The following is a 26,490-nucleotide window of genomic DNA, read 5'->3' on the forward strand; positions in this document are numbered from 1 at the left end:
TCTTGTACATAGGAGCAGTATTATAGTAGTTATATTCTTGTACATAGGGGCAGTATTATAGTAGTTTATATTCTTGTACATAGGAGCAGTATTATAGTAGTTATATTCTTGTACATAGGAGCAGTATTATAGTAGTTATATTCTTGTACATAGGGGCAGTATTATAGTAGTTTATATTCTTGTACATAGGAGCAGTATTATAGTAGTTATATTCTTGTACGTAGGAGCAGTATTATAGTAGTTATATTCTTGTACATAGGAGCAGTATTATAGTAGTTATATTCTTGTACATAGGAGCAGTATTATAGTAGTTATATTCTTGTACATAGGAGCAGTATTATAGTAGTTATATTCTTGTACATAGGAGCAGTATTATAGTAGTTATATTCTTGTACATGGGGGCAGTATTATAGTAGTTTATATTCTTGTACATAGGAGCAGTATTATAGTAGTTATGTTCTTGTACATAGGGGCAGTATTATAGTAGTTATATATTTTTTTTTTAATACAGTTGTGCTCAAAAGTTTACATACACCAGTAGAATTTTTGCTTTCTTGGCCTTTTTTCAGAGAATATGAATGAGATAGAAACAAAAACTTTTTCTCTACTCATAGTTAGTGGTTGTGTGAAGCCATTTATTGTCAAACTTCTGTGTTTTCTCTATTTAAATCCTAATGACAACCCAAAACATCCAAATGACCCTGATTAAAAGTTAATATACCCTGGTAATTTTGGCTAGATTAAAGGCACAGACATTGACACAAATGGATTTGAATGGATGCTAAAATTAACATCCTCACCTGTGACCTGTTTGCTTGTAATCAGTGTATGCATAAAAGTTGAGTGAGTTTCTGGGATCCTGAGAGACTCTTGCATCTTTCATCCAGTCACTGACAGTTCTGGATTGTGAGTCGTGGTGAAAACAAAAGAATTGTCAACGGATCTATGGGAAAAGGTTGTTGACCTGTATAAAACAGCAAAGGGATACAAAAGCATATCCAAGGAGTTGATAATGCCAGTCTGCAGTGTTCAAACTGTGATTAACAAATGGAAAATAAGGGGCTAGGAAAAAACAAAACAAAAAAAAACCTCGGTCAAGTAGACAAACAAATGTCGTCCATAACTGCCAGGATAATTGTTTGAGATGCAAGGAAAAATCCACAAATAACCTCAGCTGAAATACAGGAGTCTCTGAAAACTAGCGGTGTGGCTGTTTCAAGATGCACAATAAGGAGGCACTTGAAGAAAAATGGGCTGCATGGTCGAGTCGCCAGAAGAAAGCCATTACTGTGCAAATGCCACAAAGTATCTCGCCTAAAATACTTAAAACCGCACAGAAACAAGCCTCAAAACTTCAGGAACAAGGTAATTTGGAGTAGTGAGACCAAAATTGAACTTTATGGCCACAACCATAAATGTTACATTTGGAGAGGGGTCAACAAGACCTATGATGAAAGGAACACCATTCCTACTGTAAAGCACAGAGGTAGCTCAATGATGTTTTGGGGATGTGTGAGCTACAAAGGCACAGGAAACTTGCTCAAAGGTGAAGGAAAGATGAATGCAGCACATTATCAGCAAATACTGGAGGTAAATTTGCACTCATCAGCCCAGAAGCTGCTCATGGGACGTACGTAGAAGTTCCAACGTGACAACGATCCAAAACACAAGGCCAAGTCGACTTGTCATTGGCTACAGCAAAACAAAGTCAAGGTTCTGGAGTGGCCATCTCTGGCTCAATGATATTGAGGTCAAGAGACTCTCTGGGGAAATCTCAAGCGCGCAGTTCATGCTAGACAGCCCAGGAATTTACAGGAGCTGGAGGCTTTTTGCTAAGAAGATTGGGCAGCTTCACCATCTAAAAAAATAAAGAACCTCATCTACAACTACCACAAAAGACTGCAAGCTGTCATTGATGTTAGAGGGGCAAAACACGGTATTAAGAAATGGGGCATGTGAACTTTTGATCAGGGTCATTTGGATGTTTTTGGTTGTCATAGTGTGGCGCCCCAGGGTCCTGGTCCTCACAGTGGTATTGCTTTCCTCTCGGGGAGAGTTATGTTACGTTTGGAAGCAAAGAAGGATAACTGCATCCAGGTATCACAAACATGCAACACATTTCACACTCCAGGCCACCAGGGGGAGCTCTTGCTCCTATTTATTAGGTCACTCCCCACATTGGTAAAACTGGTCGCCTGTAGGGAAAGTTAGCCAGTTGCTGGCTGAGCTCAGCTCAGTTAGTTGATCTCTGGCAGGGGTGGGATCCTGTCAGAGAACGAAGGAGAAGGACACAGAGCTGTGCATGCCCTCAGAGCTGCAGCTCCTAGGAAGCGACATCGAAGGCAGAATTGTATTGCAGCAAGCGTGCAAGGAAGTCGTAGCAAAGGAGAGGATACTAGAAGGGGACCAGCCCTACACAGGCTGCCTCCTTCTGAGGCACAGAAGCCCGGTAGCCGGAACACCGAGGGAGCAAGGAACTTTATGCTTTGCTCCAGAGACCGTTAGGACAGCCAATTTCACGTTACTTGTCCGCCCGACACCCAGGAGGCACGGTGGCACCCCTTAGAGGCTGGGGCATGATACAGTCCCTATAAACCGCCTCAAGCCACCAGTCAAACGGGTTTGTCCTATCCTATATGGGGGACAAAGAGAGACATTACATCTGTGAGACCCTTATGTGAAGCCTTAGGCAGTAAGAAACTACAACACTGCAGCGCAAGGGAAGGCTACTGATTTCCACCTGGATAAGGGGACTCTGGACTTGCCTCCAAACCGGCCGGACTCTGCCTGCCCTGTGATCTGTGCTCTGTACTGTGGATGCTGAAGCCATCAGTAAAGGGAAAGAGACTGCAACCTTGTGTCCTCGTTCTTCTCTGCGCCTGTCACCATCCACCACCTACACACCGGGAATCCCTGGGGATATACTTCACCTGTGGGAAGGTATACCATCTAGCTGCCATAACATCATCCCAGCGGACCTCTTAAAGCAGCGTCGGTCACACTGACCGAATACCACAGGTGGCGTCACGAACACAAACTTTATCCTTTTAAAGACCTTTCCCTTTTACACGAACGTCCCAGGGCCACGGACCGGGTCAGCCACCGTGACATCCCCCTGTGAACCGAAGGACCCGGTACCGAGTACCCCACGGCCCCATGGGGGCACTCCAATTATGATTTAAAAAGACAAAACAGTAGTTTGACAATAAATGGTTTCACCCAACCACTAACCATGACTGGGAGCTGCAGTTTCCCCAAAGGCTGGAAATCCCAAAAAGTGCTGTCTGTGATTGTCTGTTGTCCGGTTGTTACATTGACAGCGCTGCAGCTCATCAGTGAGCTCATCAACACCACCTGAGTTGACGGTATGAGCTGCTAAGAGTCACTGAGCCCCTTTAAATAAAGACATTACCCTTAATAAATAGACGTGATCTCGACATTAAGGGGGTTGTCCACTACCTGGATAACTCCTTTAAAAAAATAGATCCCCTTTTAAGATAATACTATCCTATAAACATCCCGTTCCGGCGCCGGGTCTCCGGTGACAATGTTATGTCATGTGAACCCTACAGCCAATCCGTGGCCTCGCTTACTACTTCCGTTTGTACCAACGCATGAACATCGGACTAATGGAAGAAGTGAGAGTGGAAGCCGTTCGTGGCCACTGATTGGCTGCAGGGCTTGCGTGGCATAACATTGTCTCCTGTAGGGGCGCTGCAGGGAAATTCAATACTTGCTGCAAGGTTGTGTCATAGCTGCGCCTTTAGATCACTGACGTTCATGAACTAGATGGATCAGGATGTACATAATCACTGGATCTTTGTAGCAATGCCTGGAGTTATGGGACATTAATAAAATGAGTAAGATCGGAGCATCTATAACTTTTTCTCCAGTTGCTTCGTCCTCCTCCCTCCCATCACGTAGTAGTTATGAATGAGTTCTGAAAACTTCTCATGTGAGTGAAGTCTGGAGGGAGGAGGAGTCATGCCCAACAAAGGGAAAGGTGGGGGTTAAAAAAAAAAAAAGGCCTAGGCACATAAAAGAGGTGGGAGGAAAATGATTATTTAAAGCAGCAGGTTATTAGCAGCCTCTGCCATTCATCCCGTTGAATGAAACTTTGTCACAACTGTCAGCGTGACTCCTGAGTATGGAAACTGTCCAGTGTGACTCTGCGCTCTCGTACGTCGCGCTCAGCGCTCTCTTCAGTGGATTAGTCGCTCACAAATTAATTAGGAACAAGGTGAAAATAGAGAATGTGTCCGTGTCCTACCTGTTGTCCCTTCTTCTGCTGGAGATACTCTGCAGCTGCGTCTTCTGCAGCCACCTGGGTCTCCCCCTCTTCGTGGCGGCGTGTGCCCTCTATTACGTCTCCATACCTGTGCGAAGGATGCTGACGGCTCAAGGCAAGACCGTGCTCATCACAGGTAAGACAGTTTCCAGCATACACCCCTCCTATTAGGAATTGCATGATTAGCAATTGCATCCAAAAAACTTGGGAATTGCAATAAAATGTCTAATGCTTACTGATACATTAAGAAACTCCATAGCAGATGCTTTAAAGGTAAATGATGGAATTGCTCGATTATCAAATCCTTTAATGGAACTTATACTGATATATTGGGGAATTGCATCATAAGCGATTTCCTCTGTTTAAACCTTGTCTGCAAAAAAACATGAAATCCCATGTTCGGAAACTGCATCAATAGCAATTGCTTATATATTTGGGGTTTGCATAAAAAGCAATTTCCTATACTGACACAGTACATTAATGATTGTATGGATACCAAATCCCTGTATGACGACCTTGAATGATAAGTTAGAGAAGTGCATAAATAGCAATTCCCCCAGTATATTATGGAATTGCATAAATATCCATCCTTTTTTTAGATATTAGGGAACTGCTCCAATGGAAATTGCTTTATAAGATATGATAAGATGTTGTGTTCATATTAAATCTTTCTTAGAGACCTAGACTGACAGATCAGACAACTGCATAAAGAGCAATTCCCTTTTGTCAAAACTTCATAGATCTGTTAGGAAAGTGCATAAATATTAAATATATGAATCGCTTTCCTGCCAGAGATTCCCGGGTATTTCAGAAAAGTGATCAATTGGGTTTCTGCAGAAAAAATGCTGCTGAAAATAGACGCTTATGACGCATATGTGACGTTTTCCCGCTGCAAAAATGTAGTGTGTGAACAAGCACATAGGATATGTTTAAAAATGGTATTTGTTTGCAGCATTAATGCAACATGTGAACACACCCATAGAAATTTCAGTTTCATAGAGAAAACTTGTTGACTTCTTTAGTCGCGTGGATCCAAGAAACAGAAATCTGCTGTGTCTAGAACTTGGAGAACATCTCATGTAGACATCTGAGCTTCGCGATAGAATTGATGCCAAGTCATGGATGATCTCGGAGGAACCTGTTTTTGCAAAAAAAGCAAAAAACAAAACATAGATAAGTGTTAGAAGATAAAGGATTGTCAGCAAGACATCTGTCATCAGCTGAGAGGTCACAGAAAGACTTATTGTTACATCAGAACGTCTTGAAGTTATGTAAGATGCTGGCGGTGGATCGGGGAGAAGAATTCTAGAATGCTTGTTAGCAGTAACCAGTGACAAAGTCTGAGCCTCGCTTCTTGGTTGGCCCACCGGAGGGCGCTCTACTGGACCAAGCTTCTGACAAATTATCCCAAAAGTCCAGCAGAAGACAACCCCATTTTGGAGCCAATTTGTAGAATTTATTTCCTATGGGATGATTGTCAAATAACCTACTATACCTTTGAAGACTATATGTCATATGTGAGTAATGGTCCCAGTTATGGAGATGCGCATGCGCTCCATAGATTGCAAGTCAATCTCAGAATCATTTATGGATTTTAGTAGAGTGGCGTAGTCTTTAAAGGGGTTCCAGAATGCAGTAACTCTGTGACTATAGACTTGTGAATCCTTACAGTGTGCGGAGTGCGCGCTCTTTTGATTCTCCGGAAGCAAATGACAGGTCACATACCAACTAGACGTGTCTAACCTCAATTCACTTGTATTGAGCAAGACTGTGCACGTCTAGTCGGCATGACACACTCCTGACTCCGGAGAATCCTGACCGTGCACACACTGCACGCTGTGAGGATTAGCGAGTTTGAAGTCATATTATAGAGTTGTTGAAGTCCCAAGACTGGCTTCAAGTCCCCTAAGGGGACTATTGTCATGATCCCAATGGCAGGGGATCACCAAAGGACAAGCACAAAAACCAAACAAGCTCTAGGGTGATGGAACCTGAGCTGACCGCGATCCTGAACCTAAACACACAACTAGCAGTAGCCGGGGAACGTGCCTACGATGATTCCTAGACGTCTCGCGCCAGCCGAAGGATTAACTTCCCCTATTAGAAGAAACACAGACCTCACTTGCCTCCAGAGAAACACCCCACAGAAATAGCAGCCCCCCACATGTAATAACGGTGAAATGAGAGGAAAGCACATACGTAGTTATGAAAATAGAATCAGCAAAAATGAGGCCCGCTAAAGCTAGATAGCAGAGGATACAAAAGTGAACTGCGCGGTCAGCGAAAAACCCTTCAAAAAACCATCCTGAAATTACTTGAACTCATGTGCCAACTCATGGAACATGAGGAGTAATTTCAGCCCACTAGAGCAACCAGCAGCAAGGAATCGCATATCTGCAAGCTGGACTAAGACAAAAATAAAGCAAAACGTGGAACAGGAAAATCAAAACTTAGCTTGTCCTGAAGATAACAGATGCAGGGAGCAGAGGTAAAAAGACACGCTGATTACATTGATAGCCGGCGAGGAAATGACAAAAAAGCCAGGTTAAATAGGAAACTCCCATAACCTGATGGAACAGGTGGACACCAGAGACAGCAGAGAACACAAGTCACCCAGTACCATCAGTAACCACCAGAGGGAGCCCAAAAACAGAACTCACAACAGTACCCCCCCCTTGAGGAGGGGTCACCGAACCCTCACGAGAACCACCAGGGCGACCAGGATGAGCCCTATGAAAAGCACGGACCAAATCGGCAGCATGAACATCAGAGGCAATCACCCAAGAATTATCCTCCTGACCATAACCCTTCCACTTGACCAAATACTGGAGTTTCCGTCTAGAAACACGAGAATCCAAGATCTTCTCCACAACATACTCCAATTCACCCTCCACCAGCACCGGAGCAGGAGGCTCAAGCGAAGGAACAACAGGTACCTCATACTTCCGCAACAACGACCGATGGAACACATTATGAATAGCAAACGATGCCGGGAGATCCCAACGAAACGACACAGGGTTAAGAATTTCCAAGATCCTATAGGGACCGATGAACCGAGGCTTGAACTTAGGAGAAGAGACCTTCATAGGAACAAAACGAGAAGACAACCACACCAAGTCCCCAACAAGAAGTCGAGGACCCACGCGGCGACGGCGATTAGCAAACTGCTGAGCCCTCTCCTGGGACAACTTCAAATTGTCCACCACATGACTCCAAATCTGATGCAACCTATCCACCACCATGTCCACTCCAGGACAATCAGAAGGCTCCACCTGACCAGAGGAAACACGAGGATGAAACCCCGAATTACAAAAGAAAGGAGAAACCAAGGTAGCAGAACTAGCCCGATTATTAAGGGCAAACTCGGCAAGCGGCAAAAAGGAAACCCAGTCATCTTGATCAGCAGAAACAAAACACCTTAAATAAGTTTCTAAAGTCTGATTAGTTCGTTCCGTCTGGCCATTCGTCTGGGGATGGAATGCAGACGAAAAGGACAAATCAATGCCCATCTTAGCACAGAACGTCCGCCAAAATCTAGACACAAACTGGGGTCCCCTGTCAGAAACGATGTTCTCCGGAATGCCATGCAAACGGACCACGTTTTGAAAAAACAGAGGGACCAACTAAGAGGAGGAAGGTAACTTAGGCAAGGGTACCAGATGAACCATCTTAGAAAAGCGGTCACACACAACCCATATGACGGACATTTTTTGAGAGACAGGGAGATCCGAAATAAAGTCCATGGAAATGTGCGTCCAAGGCCTCTTCGGGATAGGGAAAGGTGACAACAATCCACTGGCCCGAGAACAGCAAGGCTTAGCCCGAGCGCAAACTCCACAAGACTGCACGAAAGAACGCACATCCCTCGACAAGGAAGGCCACCAAAAAGACCTGACCACCAAGTCTCTAGTACCAAATATTCCAGGATGACCTGCCAACACAGAAGAATGAACCTCGGAGATGACTCTACTGGTCCAATTATCCGTAACAAACAGTCTTTCCGGCGGACAACGATCAGGTTTCTCCGCCTGAAACTCCTGCAAAGCACGTCGCAAGTCTGGGGAGACAGCCGACAAAATCACCCCATCCCTAAGGATACCAGTGGGCTCAGAATTTCCAGGGGAGTCAGGCACAAAACTCCTAGAAAGAGCATCCGCCTTCACATTCTTTGAACCTGGCAGGTATGAAACCACAAAATTGAAACGGGAGAAAAACAGTGACCAACGAGCCTGTCTAGGATTCAGACGCTTGGCAGACTCAAGGTACATCAGATTTTTGTGATCAGTCAAGACCACCACACGATGTCTAGCACCCTCAAGCCAATGACGCCACTCCTCAAATGCCCACTTCATGGCCAAAAGCTCCCGATTACCAACATCATAATTCCGTTCAGCGGGCGAAAATTTTCTAGAAAAGAACGCACATGGCTTCATCACTGAGCTTCTCTGTGACAAAACCGCCCCCGCTCCGATCTCGGAAGCATCAACCTCAACCTGAAAAGGAAGCGACGTATCTGGCTGACGCAACACAGGAGCAGAAGAAAACCGGCGCTTAAGTTCCTGAAAGGCCTCCACAGCCGCAGGAGACCAATCAGTAACATCAGCACCCTTCTTAGTCAAATCCGTCAAAGGCTTAACAACACTAGAAAAATTAGTTATGAAGCGACGATAAAAATTAGCAAAGCCCAAGAACTTCTGTAGACTCTTAAGAGATGTAGGCTGCGTCCAGTCACAAATAGCCTGAACCTTGACGGGATCCATCTCAATAGTAGAAGGGGAAAAAATATACCCCAAAAAAGAAATCTTCTGGACTCCAAAGAGACATTTAGAACCCTTTACAAACAAAGAATTGGCCCGCAGGACCTGAAACACCTTCCTGACCTGCTGAACATGAGACTCCCAGTCATCAGAAAAAAACAAAACATCATCCAAATACACGATAATAAATTTATCCAGATATTCACGGAAAATATCGTGCATAAAAGACTGGAAGACAGAAGGAGCATTAGAAAGTCCAAAAGGCATCACCAAATACTCGAAATGGCCCTCAGGCGTATTAAATGCGGTTTTCCACTCATCACCCTGCCTTATCCGCACAAGATTATACGCACCCCGAAGATCAATCTTAGTGAACCATTTAGCCCCCTTAATGCGAGCGAACAAATCAGTCAACAATGGCAAAGGATACTGATATTTGACTGTAATCTTATTCAAAAGACGATAATCTATGCAAGGCCTCAAGGAACCATCTTTTTTGGCCACGAAAAAAAAACCTGCTCCCAAAGGGGATGAAGATGGACGGATATGTCCCTTTTCCAAGGACTCCTTAACATAATTCCGCATAGCAGTATGCTCTGGCACTGACAGATTGAACAAACGACCTTTAGGGAATTTACTGCCAGGAATCAAATCTATAGCACAATCGCAATCCCTGTGAGGAGGAAGCGAACTGAGCTTAGGCTCCTCAAAAACCTCCCGATAATCAGACAAAAATACCGGAACCTCAGAAGGAGTAGATGAAGCGATAGAAATCGAAGATGCATCATCATGAACCCCCTGACATCCCCAGCTTAACACAGACATTGTTTTCCAGTCCAGGACTGGGTTATGAGTTTGTAACCATGGCAGACCAAGCACTAAGACATCATGTAAATTATACAGTACCAGGAAGCGAATCACCTCCTGATGAACGGGAGTCATACGCATGGTCACTTGTGTCCAGTACTGAGGTTTATTCATAGCCAAAGGTGTAGAATCAATTCCTTTCAAAGGAATAGGAACTTCCAGAGGTTCCAGACTAAACCCACAGCGATTGGCAAATGACCAATCCATAAGACTCAGGGCAGCGCCTGAATCCACATAGGCATCGACGGAAATGGATGATAATGAACAAATCAGAGTCACAGACAGAATGAACTTAGACTGTAAAGTACCAATGGCAACAGACTTATCAAGCTTTTTTGTGCGTTTAGAGCATGCTGACATAACATGAGCTGAATCACCACAATAAAAACACAATCCATTTTTCCGCCTATAATTTTGCCGTTCACTTCTGGACTGAATTCTATCACATTGCATTATCTCAGGTGCCTGTTCAGAAGACACCGCCAAATGGTGCACAGGTTTGCGCTCCCGTAAACGCCGATTAATCTGAATAGCCATAGTCATGGACTCATTCAGACCTGTAGGCGCCGGGAACCCCACCATAACATCTTTAATGGCCTCAGAAAGGCCATCTCTGAATTTTGCAGCCAGAGCGCACTCATTCCACTGAGTAAGCACCGACCATTTCCGAAATTTCTGACAATATATTTCTGCTTCATCTTGCCCCTGAGAGAGAGCCAATAAAGCTTTTTCAGCCTGAATCTCTAGGTTAGGTTCCTCATAGAGCAAACCCAATGCCAGAAAAAACGCATCCACATTGAGCAACGCAGGATCCCCTGGTGCCAATGCAAATGCCCAATTCTGAGGGTCACCCCGCAGGAAAGATATAACAATCTTGACCTGCTGAGCAGGGTCTCCAGAGGAGCGAGATTTCAAGGAAAGAAACAACTTGCAATTGTTCCTAAAATTCAGAAAACTAGATCTATCTCCAGAAAAAAACTCTGGGATAGGAATTCTAGGTTCAAACATAGGCATATGTACAACAAAATCTTGTATATTTTGAACCTTAGCAGCAAGATTATTCAGGCTGGAAGCCAAACTCTGGATGTCCATGATAAACAGCTGAGGTCAGAGCCATTCAAGGATTAAGAGGAGGAAAGAAGCAGCCAAGCTGCAATTAAGGCTAGGCAGCAAACACTGAGGAGGGGGAAAAAAAAAAAAAAAAACTTCCTCAGACTACTTTTCCTCCTACTTCAGCCAAAACGATGACCAATTTTTTCTGGCCGGCTATACTGTCATGATCCCAATGGCAGGGGATCACCAAAGGACAAGCACAAAAACCAAACAAGCTCTAGGGTGATGGAACCTGAGCTGACCGCGATCCTGAACCTAAACACACAACTAGCAGTAGCCGGGGAACGTGCCTACGATGATTCCTAGATGTCTCGCGCCAGCCGAAGGATTAACTTCCCCTATTAGAAGAAACACAGACCTCACTTGCCTCCAGAGAAACACCCCACAGAAATAGCAGCCCCCCACATGTAATAACGGTGAAATGAGAGGAAAGCACAAACGTAGAAATGAAAACAGAATCAGCAAAATGAGGCCCGCTAAAGCTAGATAGCAGAGGATACAAAAGTGAACTGCGCGGTCAGCGAAAAACCCTTCAAAAAACCATCCTGAAATTACTTGAACTCATGTGCCAACTCATGGAACATGAGGAGTAATATCAGCCCACTAGAGCAACCAGCAAAAAGGAATCACATATCTGCAAGCTGGACTAAGACAAAAATAAAGCAAAACGTGGAACAGGAAAATCAAAACTTAGCTTGTCCTGAAGATAACAGACGCAGGGAGCAGAGGTAAAAAGACACGCTGATTACATTGATAGCCGGCGAGGAAATGACAAAAAAGCCAGGTTAAATAGGAAACTCCCATAACCTGATGGAACAGGTGGACACCAGAGACCGCAGAGAACACAAGTCACCCAGTACCATCAGTAACCACCAGAGGGAGCCCAAATACAGAACTCACAACAGACTATTAAATCCAGTAAAAAACTTAAACATGAAAAAAAAATCAACACAAGTTCAAATCACTCCCCTTTTGGCCTATTAAAAATAAAACATACACATATTTGGTATTTCTGCGTTCATAAAAGTCTGATCTATCAAAATATAAAGTAAATTAATCTGATAGGTAAACGGCGTACCGAGAAAAGGAAGAGAAATACTATAATTACGGGGCTTTTTGGACGCAACAACATTGCAATAAAATGGAACAATAGGCAATCAAGACATCGTATCTACCCCAAATTGATATCAATAAATACATCTGTTCGGAGCGCAAAAAAAAATTCCTTAATTTCGGGGTAATCCCGGTATTTGTATTAATCAGAACATTTGCCTTCCCCCTCAATATGAGTCACCGGGGGATCTGTCTGCGAGTTATAAGTTTCGCTTGTGCTGATCCCGAGTTATTTGATTAACAGTGAAAGGGATTACCTAAGTGTCAGCGTTATATTACACCGCTTCGCTGAGCGCGGCGGCTCGTATCACGGGGGGCCAGACTGTGGAGCGCAATTTAACAGTACGATTGCTACTATCTGACTAAGATTTTTGCAAAAAAGATTCTTCAAGTTTGTCTTCCCTGGTCGCTTGGCATTGACCTCCACACGGGGCATCACTTTAAATTCTCCATTGTCCTGATTTACCTCCAACTCCTCAAAGATCAAAGTGGTAATGTAGAAAGAAATGTAGAAGTGGCATCAAATCGACCAGAGTAGTTGGAAAGCTTATAATGCCACCATTGCTAAGACGGTAGGAAACGTTTACAAGTTAGCTCTTAAAGGGGAAATCAAGGTCTGTATTAATGTTTTACAATATGCCTAAGAACTAACAGGTAGCAGCTGCCTAACCTCGACGCGCGTTTCACTGCTCTGGGCTTCGTTAGGAGGCGTACATGTAAGCTGTTTATTTTAATTATTTAAGAAACTTTTGCGCATATATATAATTGTTTATCCTGTTTATTATCCTCACAGAGAAAATCAAAATAAAATGATTGAAAACACCTCTATACAGAGTGCTAATACTGGATCCACCATTCACAATAGGTGATGTCACATCTCACCTCCTCCTCCTGTACAGTGACTGATAACACCTCTATATACAGTAGACAACACAGGATCCACCATTCACAATAGGTGATGTCACAGCTCACCTCCTCCTCCTGTACAATGACTGATAACACCTCTATATACAGTAGATAACACAGGATCCACCATTCACAATAGGTGATGTCACAGCTCACCTCCTCCTCCTGTACAATGACTGATAACACCCCTATATACAGTAGATAACACAGGATCCACCATTCACAATAGGTGATGTCACAGCTCACCTCCTCCTCCTGTACAATGACTGATAACACCTCTATATACAGTAGATAACACAGGATCCACCATTCACAATAGGTGATGTCACAGCTCACCTCCTCCGCCTGTACAATGACTGATAACACCTCTATATACAGTAGATAACACAGGATCCACCATTCACAATAGGTGATGTCACAGCTCACCTTCTCCTGTACAATGACTGATAACACCTCTATATAAAGTAGATAACACAGTATCCACCATTCACAATAGGTGATATCACAGCTCACCTCCTCCTCCTGTACAATGACTGATAACACCTCTATATACAGTAGATTACACAGGATCCACCATTCACAATAGGTGATGTCACAGCTCTGGGAGGGAGAGAGGGGCTGGCAGTGTCCTCTGCCCTTTAAGGGTTAAAAAATAGCTGGACTTTTTGTCATGGAGCGAGACAGTGTCCTCCTGGGAGTGCAGCAGGGGAGAGATTTTTACAGACCATGTTTAGATGCCTCAGCGATCCGGGCATGCCTGCTTCTCCTTGCCACAGGCCGCCAATGACTCCCAAATACAGAGATTGTCCATAAATCCCAGGCAAAGTCTATAAAAACCAATGTTCCCCTGCGCCATAACTAAGGGAAATTGTATTTCTCTGTAATGTACTATTGAAAGTTCCACCAGCGAAACCGTTACATCAAATTGTCCTTTGCTATTTGAATATGCCAGTCCTTCACTATAACACGTCCTCCGCCGCCCGGCCGCTCTCGTTTAATGATCTATTATTTAAAAAGACATTTACAGTTTTTATGTTTTGAAAAAAAGTTTAAAAAACAAAAAAACAAAAGGGTAAAATTGTAAAGAGAAGGAAAAGTTTCTAGGTCAGGAGCCTGTTACTGGCAAAAAGCAACTTTGCTCTTACTGACATTCTGAAGTTTTTGTAAAATTTGACAAAAAAAATTTGGCTGAAAATTTTCAAACATTTGGAAAGTTGTGTAGCTAAATTTCACATAACGGAGAATATTTTTTTATTTTTTTTTTTTTATTTTTTTTTAAAGACAACCTGTCAGCAGACATCAGATAATGTGTCCAGGAAATCTGGAAACCAACCTCTTGGTCACTTTCTGAAGTTACACTCCCTTTTAAAAAGAATCTGTAGGTAGGCTCAACCTTCCAGAGCAGTCTATATGGGCATGCAGGTCATAAGAAGATGAATAAAATCATACCTTGATATATGTGATCCGATGTTTTATTCCAGAAAAAATCCACCTTTTTATTAATCTGTAAACGAGCTTTTAAGATCTATGGGCCGGACATAGATCTCCATCAGATTCTTCCTCCAGAGATTACCAGTGTGAGACATGTAATGACTGACAGGCTGATCTCATGATCTACATATCTCACACTCATAACATCTCCTTTCATTTATAATAAGCTCTTGAGGCAGATTCTTGGGAAGATCTATGTCCGGCCCATAGATCTTAACAGCTCATTTACATATTAAGAAAAAGGTGGATTTCTCTCGAACAAGATATCGGATCACAGATATCAAGGTGTCTTTTTATTCCGCTTCCTGTGACCCACGCGCTCATATAGACTGTTTAGAAGGGTAGATCCTACTGACAGATTCCCTGTAAAGGAAATCTATCTTCTGAAAATGACCTACTGTTTAAATCATGTTTTTGTGTTATTGGTGTTACCTATCATAATCCTGCCTCTGCTGATAGTGAGACTTCTGAAAAGTCTTCCCTAAAGAACAGGAAGTTAGCGTTTATTCCCATGTGAGCTATTTACAGCATGTTCACATCGCAGTGCCTGGCAATCTATCCCAATAAGAGTTCTGAAAATAAATGTTTTTGGCTATCTTTAAAAGGGTAGGTTCACACTACCGATGTCTCCATATTTCCCCCCCAAAAAAGCGGTCTTATTATTTTGATCAGGGCTTATTTCCTCTGACCTGTAGACAAAAAAAGAGCCCCAAAGAATATCACAGGTACGAGTGCTGTCCGGTGTGAATGGCAAAGCGACCACAGCTGAGCATCTCTCTCCATTCATTTCTACAGGAGTTACAAAATGAATACCAAAGATAGAAACAAAGAAAACATATACCCTGCTGTAAGTAAACATCAAAAGTACGTAGAAATAACCTGGGGTACTTAGTAAGTGCAGCGCCCCAGAGACCTGGTCGTTGCAGTAATGTCACTCTGCCGCTAAGGAGGGTGATGTTATGTCTGATTGCACTAAAGGAGTTCACCTGACCAGGTATTACAAGCACACATTACACATTAGGACAGAACGCAGCCTGGGAAAGTCCAGGGAGGACCTGACAGGGGCCTAGCAGAACGAAGAGAAAGCAACGGAACCGCGCCTGCACTACCTTGCGGCGGTATCCTAAGAAAGGACACGAGGAGAAGAATATTGTGGACAGTGAGAAACGAGATCAAAGCACAAAGGAGAGCCAGTAGGAGTCGTGCCCCGAGAACGGCAACATCCCACTGAGGCGCGTAGCCGGTGACCGGAACACCGAAGAAGTAACTGACTTTATGCCTTACTTCAAATACCGCAGGACAGTTAATTATAGGTTGGCTGTTTACCTTACATCACCTAAGCAGACATAGGGGGCAAGCGTGGAGAGGGGCGTCTCTAGGGTCCCAGAAAAGCTCCGAGCCTTCCTGTCAAACGGGTGCGTCCTATCCAGATAAACTTGGGGGACGGAGAGAGAGAGAAAGAGAAAGAACGAGAACAAGTTGTGAGGACTATCCCGAATGCTCAGCAGGGAAGCACTACAACACACAGGCGCTAGTGGTAGGCAACGATTTCCACCTGCAAAGGGAACTCTAGATGTGCCTTCGGACCGGCCGGTCTCAGACAGCCCTGTTAACAGTGCTCTGGATTGCGGATCCCGAAGTCTTCAGTAAAGAGGTAAAGAGACTGCAACCCTGTGTCCTCGTTATTGACTGCACTTCACACCATCGCCACCTACACTACTGGGAAGCCCTGGGGATACACTTCACCTGTGGGAAGGTAAACCATCTAGCTGCCATCACATCACCCCAGTGGACCCCAAGCAGCATCGGTCGACCTGACCGAATACCACAGGTGGCGTCACGAAACTTTAGCCGACTTTCATCACCCCTTTTATTGGACGCCCCTTAGCAGGGTCACGGACCGGGTCCAGCCACCGTGACAACCCAAGAACTGAGACAGAGAGGACCGGTACCGAGTAACCCGTGGCCCTGCGTCTGGGGGCGCTTCATAAACACTTTATAATTTAAAAAAAAAATCATAAAAGCCATCCAACCACAACAAGGTGAACCCAATCGGGATCGTTCTGATCTCTATTTTGGATACACCTTGTCACAGTTGGATGACTTTTGTGATTTTTTTTTTTATCAAAAACCGCATTTACCAAGTACTTTATTTATATGATTTTGTTTTTTATTTACAATAGGGTATATGTTTATTTTGTTACTATCTTAAGTTTTATCTGTTCAATGGCCAGTGTGAATGTGCTCTTATACCTTGCATGCATACCAACTTATATTCCCACTCATTTCTTTGGATTTCAAAAAAATAAGCAAATATTTAGAAATGAGAGTCCTCAGTGGTTGATACCTTTTAATGGCTAACACGGTACCAAGATATATTTCTTTCCTGTAAAAAAATAAGCAAACATTCAATTATTTTCAGAGCTTTAGAAAAAAAATTATTGGAGAGTGCCGCACATGCGCAACTACTTCCGCATTAGCGGAAGTCCCATTTTTTTCATTAAATGTGTAAGATGGAACTATCCCTTTAAGTGATGGATTGTTGTGTTTTTGGAGGGGTTGGGGGGGGGCATAGACTATAGGACATATTTCCTTATTTATTTCCATCTCCTGTGGGTGCATTAAAGTCTGCGGCTGAATGAACCTCATCCCATATGTTAGACACATGGTAAGGCTATAAATTACGCACGGTCCCATCTGGACATCTTAGACATTTGCGACCTGTCAGTGATAGTTTAATTTGATAGAGAACGTCTTTAAAGCTGTCTGGTCACTGGGTCCATTAATCCCTCCATAAATCATCATTTTATTTACCACCGGAGACCAGCAGCTGCCAAGAGATTTACAAACCATTTGCTCTTTGAAGATTGAACAAGTCCTATGGGGAGGGAGGAAGTTTGGCTGCCATGAGGGTTTTAGTCCCAAAAAATTCCAGAGAAAAGTCCAATATATCTAAACAATCAGAACCAAGATCGTCAATCTCTGGCGCTGCCACAAAGAATGAATGGAGAGCTGTAGGGCGCATGATGGTCCTCTGCTCTTCAGAACCTCGCCGGTTCTGAGGATCAGTGGGAACCACGATGGTCAGAATCCCATCGATTGGGATGTTATCTCCTATCCTTTGTATACTTTTATATAGTAATGATCCGATGGGCCAGCAATGAGTAAATGGTGAAGACGACACATACAAGGGGTGTCATTGCTTTAGGACTTCTTACAAGGCTTTGAAGCTTAACGTGTGGATTCTACCCTAGATTTCTGATGCCTGGTACATAGAATCTCTACAACAAAGGCATAACTTTTTATTGGGGGACAAGCACCTAAACAGCTGCACCACTACTTCCATATGTGAACACGTGCTGACACATGCCCTTTGAAGTTTTCCAGGATAGTCTTAAAATAAAAGGCTGCCTCCTTCAGGGCTAAGGATAACCTATTGTACCTGCAGTTTTAATGTTCTGCTATTTCCCTGATCTTTGCTCCTGTCTTGTAATACCTCAGATTTTCCGATTTCGTGTGATGTCCCTTTACAAGACAACCAGAATAGCCATACAAGAGTAACAAGCACACCCATAAAAGTCAATAAATGTTATCACACATAAAACGCTATACAGAAACCAGCCATAAAAACATCAAGACACCCAATATAATGCTCTGTATCCAGTGATAAAGGGCAAAATGCAATAAAGATATATGCAATAGGTTGACAGCACTGGTATATGTCACGGAGAGACCCCAGAATGTGATACACAAAAAAAAAAAACCTCCACTCGTTTCGCTGCATGCCTGCAGCTTCATCAGGGGATGTGTAAGAAAATAAGCATAAAGGAGGCTACAGATTGATAACATAGTAATAGTGGGGTTTGTATCCTTGATTCATGGGCCATGCATGCAGGATTTTAGTCCATCGCTGTGCACATTTACATTTCTTGCATACACATCATCATTTTTCCCTATTAAGTACAATATCTGTTGGGTTCATGTTGATATTTTTCACTTTGCTTTTCTGAGTCTATGGCTTATTATAACACTAATCACTTTAATTACAACATGTACAGTGGGGAAAATAAGTATTTGATACACTGTTGATTTTGCAAGTTTTCTCACCTACAAAGAATGGAGAGGTCTGTAATTTTTATCGTAGGTTCACTTCACCTGTGAGAGATAAAATCCAGAAAATCATATTGTATGATTTTTTACATAATTAATTTGCATTTTGTTGCATGAAATAAGTATTTGACACAATACAAAAACAGAACTTAAAGGTTTCTGGCTAAATATTGTTTGCGATTACAGAGGTCAGACGTTTCCTGTAGTTCTTGACCAAGTTTGCACATACTGCAGCAGGGATTTTGGCCCCTTCCTCCATACAGATCTTCTCCAGATCTTTCAGGTTTAGGGGCTGTCACTGGGCAACATTTCAGCTCCCTCAAAGATTTTCTCTGGCATTGTGTTTTCTGAAAGACCCAACCACGACCCATCTTCAGTGCTCTTACTGAGGGAAGGACGTTGTTGGTCAAAATCTCGCGATACATATCCCCATCCATCGTCCCTTCAATATGGTGCAGTTGTCCTGCCCCTTTTCAGGAAAATACCCCTAAAGATGTTTCCCCCCACCATGCTTCATAGTTGGTATGGTGTTCTTGGGGTTGCACTTATCCTTCTTCTTCCTCGAAACATGACGTGTGTAGTTGATACCAAAAATTTCTATTTTGGTTTCATCTGATCACATGACCTTCTCCCGTGCCTCCTCTGGATCATCCAGATGGTCACTGACAATCTTGCCTTGTGCAGGCGTGTACTTCGGAGGACACACCATGAACTTAAACCCAATATTGCGGCCAGCAAGCAGCCAGCGGGTAAGCAAAGGGTGAATCAAACATCCTAAAACCCCACCCTTATGACCGCAAACCTGTCCCACCAAATTCAGGTGACAGGTTGCCTTTAAAGTCTATGAAGATCAGAGTTAGTAGCAGGAAGAGAGAACAGTAAACGATCGGTGTTTTCTGACAACTTTAGTCTTACCCCCCTTAATTATTATTGTCCTTAATATTTATTAATCTAAAGAGAATTTTATACCTTTTCTCTGGAAGCAATAAGTTATTTGCCTCCTTTAAAAGAAACTAAATTATTTATATCATGTATTGAGAGCGCGTCGGAGCATCATGATCTTCATAGAAACAACTTTGACTTGTTCTTGATCATCCGCCCGGAATAGGAGCAGCGCAGTTGAAGTCGATCTTTCATCTCTCCCGAGATCTAGTCAGATACTCACATATTAAATGATGACGAGGAGATTTCAGAGGAAATAAATCCACATTTTCCACCTTGACACAAGTAAACAAGGCTGATGTTCGAAAATAGCGGGAAGTGTATTGACCCTGGCACTCAGCTTTGAAGTTTGTGTCAACTTATCAGCCTCAGATTTACGATCAGATGAAAATGAATATTTTTTCCAGAAACAGCGCCACCCATTGACATGGCCTAAGTACAAGGGTGCTGCTATTGCTAAAAAACCTCTTTATTCAGCACAATCCTTAAAAAATAATCTTAAATGGATACTGTCATTTTTTTTATAAACTTTGTAATCTATCTTGTCGGAGGAGTATGCCTTTTTGTCTCCGTTTCTGAGCCACTTCTTTTCTACCCCTACTCCCTTCCTCTGCCTGTTGAATTCATCCTGAATAAAACCGCACAAATCCTTGGTCAAAATTAGACAGACATATGAACTTAACTACTGAGAGATCAGATTACAGCTGCCAATTGAAGTCTATAGAGAGTGATGGGGAAGAAAGGAGTAGCAGAATGAGAGAAGAGGCAGAGACAACTCCGACAGATCATACTGTAGCTTTCTGGATATGTGTATATCTCACCTCTGTGCTAGATTCACAACTGTACTGTTCAGTATTTCACAACAGTGTTCTCAATGTTGCTTTAGCTTTTTAGTATGTATTTCTACCTCCAAAGCTGGATTCACATCTACATAATGCTCAGTATTGCAGTGCAATGTCCGCCATGTTGCTGCAGCTTTCTAGTATGCGTTCCTAACCTCCAATCTGGGTTCACAGCTACACAATGCTCACTAATGCTGTATATTGTTCTCCATGCTGCTGAAACTTTCTAGCAAGTGTTTCTAACCCAAGAGCTGGATCCACAGCTACACAATGCACAGTATTTCTGTATAATGTCCTCAATGCTGCTGCTGCAGCAGCTTTCTAGTATGTGTTCCTAACTTCAGATCAATATTCACAGCTAAAAAATGCTCAGGACTGCAGTATAATGTCCCATATGCTGCTATAGCTTTTTAGTAAGTGTTCCTAACCCCAGAGCTGGATTCACAGCTACAAAATGCTCAGGACTGCTTTATAATGTCCTCCATGCTGGTACAGATTTTTAGTAAGTGTTGCTAACCCCTAGAGCTGGATTCACAGCTACATAATGCTCAGTACGTCTTCTAATGTCTTCCACGCTGCTTCTGAACATAAGCTACAAAGATACAGAACAGCAGGAATCCTTCATATCGATGAGTTCAGTATAATGGAGACACTATAACGACTAAACACCACCCCCTAGCTCAGAGAGAACTGAAAGTTAGAGATGGACCTTGAAGAGGAGAAAAGTGTTGAAAATCTAAAATGATTGTCACCGTCCTTGTGCCAATGTTTTTGGTGTTTACTCCAAGAAATTAGTCGTTCTTTAATCTTCGATCTAGTATTGTTCCCTTTGTGTTGTATCGATGTCTCAGTCATTTCCTCCAAGGAATTAGTTTACTTGACCTCAGCCGTCTCCATGTTGTAAAGATGTCTCGGCTATTTCAAGTTTTTAGTTGCTTTTTGAGTACTCAAATTGCCTCCACATTGTACTGATGTCTGAGGGTTTGTCTTCAGTTGATTATATCTGCCTCTCACCGGAATCTATTTTACCGGCGGCTAGGGCGTTTCCTCCAATCCACTTAGATGGATCTTTGGCTTCAGCCGTTTTGTCCAGATGTTTTCGGTGATTCCTCCAAGGTCATAGTTGGTCCTGTCACTTCAGTTGACCGTGGTTGCCTTCATGTCGTGCAGATGTCTACAGCACTTTTAATCTAACCTATTTACATAGGAATTTTCTCATTAAAATGTACAGTCAAGGAGACAGATTTGACTTCTCCACATATGAAGCTTTATTTTCTTCCTGCACTAACTACAGACCTGAAGAAACAATTCCCTTCTTTGTAATGTGAAATTTACCCGCAAAGTATGTCAGAAGGTGTTTGCTATTTTGTTAAATGAAGGGATTATCTCTAATGGAAAAACAATGTCTCCTCCAATCAACCCGAGCCTTGGGCTATGTGGTTACTGATGTAGAAATCACCAAGACAGTTAATGCTTCTGTAGACTTTCATAGCTTATAGTCAACAAATGCCATTCCTGGGTTATGTGGGGGTGAGATGTTTGCTTTGGATAGGTCTTACAATATTTTCTCACTTTTCTTTCCCATGTTTAGGGTGTGATTCGGGACTTGGACACGCTTTAGCTAAGTACTTTGATGAACTGGGGGTTCTTGTCTACGCCGGTGTTTTGGATAAGAAAGGGCAAGGTGCCGAAGAACTTAGAAGGGTTTGTTCTTCAAGGCTATCGTTGATCCAGCTTGATGTCACAAACCAAGGACAGATAAAAACGGTCTACGACGAAGTGAAAAATCGAGTTCAAGATGCAGGTACATACTTTAGAAATTCTGTAAACTCTTAAGAGTTCTCACCGGACCACTATAATATTCTCCGTATAGTGATGAAGCATGGAATGGAGACTACACGGCCATTAGTAAAGCAGAGTAGGACTCCCTTAACATCAGCTTCGTGCTAGATGGACCTCATCACTTTTTAATATTGTCTGTCGGTTTTTGCCGAGATGTTTGTCCAAAAAATATCCAACACAGATGTGGACACAGAAGAAAGAATCAGAATTAAGACAATGACTCGTAGACCAAACCTACTTAAGATAATATTCTAGTGGGTTACCCAAGCGGATATCCAGGTTTGATGAGCACTAGATGTAGACTCTTTCGCATATTTCTGTGTGTAATGAGGTCAGTATATGACAATGTTTAGACCGACTGAGCCGGCGCCAGCTTGATAGCCTGTCTGGTGACTTCATCATTCATGGACCTAAAGATGAAAACAACTCATGAACAAAACATAGAAAGGAGCCTGTCCGCACAAAAATGTCTCCCCATTTACTTGTTTTTCATCTATTTTCATCCTTCTCTTCCTTTATTGACAGCTCTGGCCTTTTTTTAGGGCTAACGATAGATGGACAATACGTAGGTTGGAAGGTGCACTCAACTGTTTGGTTTGAACAGTCCTTTTGTGGTGGCAGACCCCAAAATGCTCGATGTGAACCGCAGTCATGGCTATGAAAAATGAGCACGGCGTGTTTAGTTGGGTCACTGGAATATTTCACAGCACTTCATTGCTATATTTTTGTGTAAAGTTACCGACAGGCATTAGCTAAGACCTGGCACCTAATCCCGTTAAATGGCCGACATAACTATTGATCAGGAGTCTTGGTAGGTTAAAGCCCAACTAAACATGCTGTGCTCATTTTTCATAGTCACGCCTATCCTACAAGACCTCTAGATTTCTTCCCTGATATTTCTTGGATTAGAGTGTCAAGCCAACGTACACGAGAAGGTTGGCTATGGCTATGACTGCCAACTCTAGTCTAACATGCATGTTTGGTCAGGCGTGCATGTTTGTTTTTAAAGGGGAGACCAATAAGACACGTCTAGAAGCCATTTATCTGCCGAAATCCAGCATGGTCAATCTCGTTCAACAGTTGAGCTCTGGATCGTTTTCTGATGACATCAATACCAGCGGATAAAGATACCTTCCATGTTAGGCCAGCTGAACTCTTTATCCCAAGGACCATCATAGGCTATTGAAATCAGCGTACACTGATCAATCGACATGCATTTAGTATTAATGATCGTTGATCGTATGGTGCCACCAGCAAAAGCGAAGAGTCCTACACAAGGGGATTCTGAGACACCTTTTTAGGAGCATTGATTTTTTTAACAGCTGATACTGGAAGCAGATATCTTCTAAGCAAAGCCTACAATGATGGAATTATGCATGGAGATATGGAAGGGATGAGATGCAGCCGACGCATACATTGTGTCTGAATGTAAATATGCTCGTTAGACAAGCTCACAATGGACGGGACTGACTGTGAATATATTTCGGCGGTGAATAGCTTCCACTGAATTAAACAGAGGCAACCTTGGGAGACCAAAGAAACATCTCATAGTAATCTACCGTCTATAGGGACCGACCAGATGTAGGTTTTCAGAGTACAGTTAATGCAGTGAATACTAATAGCAGATGAGACACAAGAAGCTCTTGAACATTGGTTATGGGTTTTCCATGAATATGACCTGGATGGACTTTCATCAGGACAGGTCATCTATATCAGATCAGCAAGGGTCCAACATCAGACACGCTCCAGGATTAGCTGTTTGTAGCAACCATGGCTGCCGGATGTACAGAGTAATGGGGTGAGCTTCCACTTTCAGAAATCTTATTAAGAAGCCTTGATAATGGGCAGATCTTTGATAGACAATCAGTAGGTGACATCAGAGCCATTACTGGACACAGGGGTGCCGCTATAGAGCATGCGGAGGTATCCGTCACACCCGACCTCTGAGTCTGAAGCCCCCAAAGGACCCCAGTCTTATAGATAGTAATTTGTGAATCTATTACAGATTGTGCCTTAAGGTCCATAAGCTTCATGTTCACTTCCGACTGGGCAGTTGTTGAGTGTATGGACCCAAACTACTGGATCCATCATCTGGAACCACATAAAAGAAGACTTCTATTGGTCACTTTAGCATGTAACTGCTGTAGGGCCCTGCTGAGAAGCCATCTACCAAGTCTAGTGATCCGGTCAGGTGGTCACTTTGGCCATTTCATTAGTCATGGACTCCAATTGTTCTAAAGAGCTTTTGGTATTGAGCCTCTCGGTAGCCAATGTCTCCAGTGGTAAAGCCCTTTATCTAGGGAATATCTACTTATATTCTCCCAGGTAATATTTCCTGGAAGAGTCCAGATCCCAATCTGAGAAGCAGTACCCCCCGGCATTATGTCGAGCACAAGTATTCATGCTAACATAGCTTTTTACGTTCCTTGCTCTAGGTCTCTGGGGGATCGTGCACAATGCTGGAGTTCTTGGCTACATGGCTGATGGAGAATTGCTACCCATAAGCGTCTACAAGCAATGTATGGACGTGAATTTCATTGGAGTCGTTGAAGTCACCAAGATGTTTATGCCCTTACTCAGGAAAGCCAAGGGAAGACTCGTGACCATATCTAGTATGGCGGGTAAGAGGATTAGTATAGCATATGGTGAGAATAGTAGATAACGAGTTGTTTCTCACTTTATCGTCCACGTGTACTATATTGGTTTACATTAGAAAGGGCAAAAATCTCTCCTTTTGGCCTCCATTGGACCAGAATATGTTGGTATATCAGATTACACTACTCTATACAAGGTTATCCAGTCAGAACCGTACACCGTGTGCTAGACTGAGACTTCATGGGAGTTGCCAACTGTTGAGTGTTCCCTTTCTGTGTATGAGACCTCCCTTGATAGATGATGTAGGGGGAGAATAGGGCATGTCCAATTTTGGACTCCAGATCCCTTTTGTTCTTTTCGAGATGAGACACCGCTAGAGGAGTCTGGCAGTGGCTTTTTCATAGAGAACACAGCGCTGTTGCATAGAGTAGTTGGGAGTGATAGCTGCCAACATAACCATCGTTGGATATCGTGCCCCTAAAAACTTAGAATAGAAGAAACGTTTATGAATCACCGCTGGTTTTCAGGAGTCTAAGACAATATCCATGAGATTTAACCAATTCTTCCAAAAGTCTGCATTATTATCTGAGCAGCCAGCGAGCTCCTTCTTGGTAATGGCCATTGTAGGGACACAGCAGAACAGTAGCTATTTATCAAACATACAATAATGATGCCAGAAATTAGAATTCTAAACCTATATTTTATTCCTAATTTTATATATAAAACATAAAAAAAAGATAAAACGGGAAAGTCATCAAGTTGCCAAAAAAGATCAATAGCGGTATTATTAATCAGATAATGGAAAGTAAATAAATAATAGTGAGTGAGTCTAATGAATGGAGTCCTGGGTTCAAATCACACAAAGGACGACATTTGCAAGGGTTTCCTCCCACATTATGAAGACATACTGAAAGGGAATTTAGATTGTGAGCCCCATCGGGGACAGATGATGTCTGTAAAGTGCTGTGGAATATGATGGTGCTATATAAGCGAGTAAAATAAATAAATACCACTAAAAAAGACATTCCAAGTCTGTACCAGTTTCGCCGTCGCTTCTTCAAGGGTCGGATGTATCTATCTCATTTTTTTTTTTCTTAATCTATCTGCCAGGACAATTTACTCATGCTGTATTTGAGCATTATTTATTTTACTTATATTGCGCCATTATATTCCTCAGCGCTTTACAGACATCATCATCGCTGTCCTCACTCTAAACTCCTTATTAGTGTAACTTTGGAGTAACCCGGAGAACAAGGAGGAAACCCACGCAAACACGGAGAGAACATACAAACTCCCAGCAGATGTTGTCCAAGGTGGGATTTGAACCCAGGACCCCAGCGCTGCAAAGTTCTCGCTTGCGTCAGTCAGGCGAGGGAATGACAGCCACCATGGTATGATGCCCTGCGCACCTGCAGCCCTCGCCTACCACCCTACACCGCCGACGTACAATCATACTGTCAGTTATGTATATAAATATTAGCGGATGGATCAATCAAATCTCCAAAAAGCCAAGTCTAAGATCCTGACAATTAATGAGCTCATTAATTTTCCAGAACTGGCTCGTCACAGCTCAGTAATTGGCTCTTTGATTATTTAATTAGTTTGTTATGTGATTGTAATTGCA

At 42.9% G+C, this 26,490-nt stretch overlaps 1 protein-coding gene across 2 annotated transcripts in view; it reads left to right on the forward strand.

Annotated features, from left to right (window-relative positions):
• The first annotated feature begins 4,081 nt into the window (after positions 1–4,081).
• The window catches only part of LOC138649068 (17-beta-hydroxysteroid dehydrogenase type 2-like), a 34,164-nt gene continuing 11,755 nt past the window's right edge, over positions 4,082–26,490 (forward strand). For both annotated transcript variants that reach the window (XM_069739171.1, XM_069739172.1), the window contains exons 1-3: positions 4,082–4,424; positions 22,021–22,233; positions 24,707–24,892. In XM_069739171.1, the coding sequence (XP_069595272.1) occupies positions 4,148–4,424; positions 22,021–22,233; positions 24,707–24,892 (676 nt within the window). In that variant the 5' untranslated portion in view covers positions 4,082–4,147. The remainder of the gene's footprint in view (positions 4,425–22,020; positions 22,234–24,706; positions 24,893–26,490) is intronic.

Source organism: Ranitomeya imitator, chromosome 9, assembly GCF_032444005.1.
Source record: "Ranitomeya imitator isolate aRanImi1 chromosome 9, aRanImi1.pri, whole genome shotgun sequence".
NCBI lineage: Eukaryota > Metazoa > Chordata > Amphibia > Anura > Dendrobatidae > Ranitomeya > Ranitomeya imitator.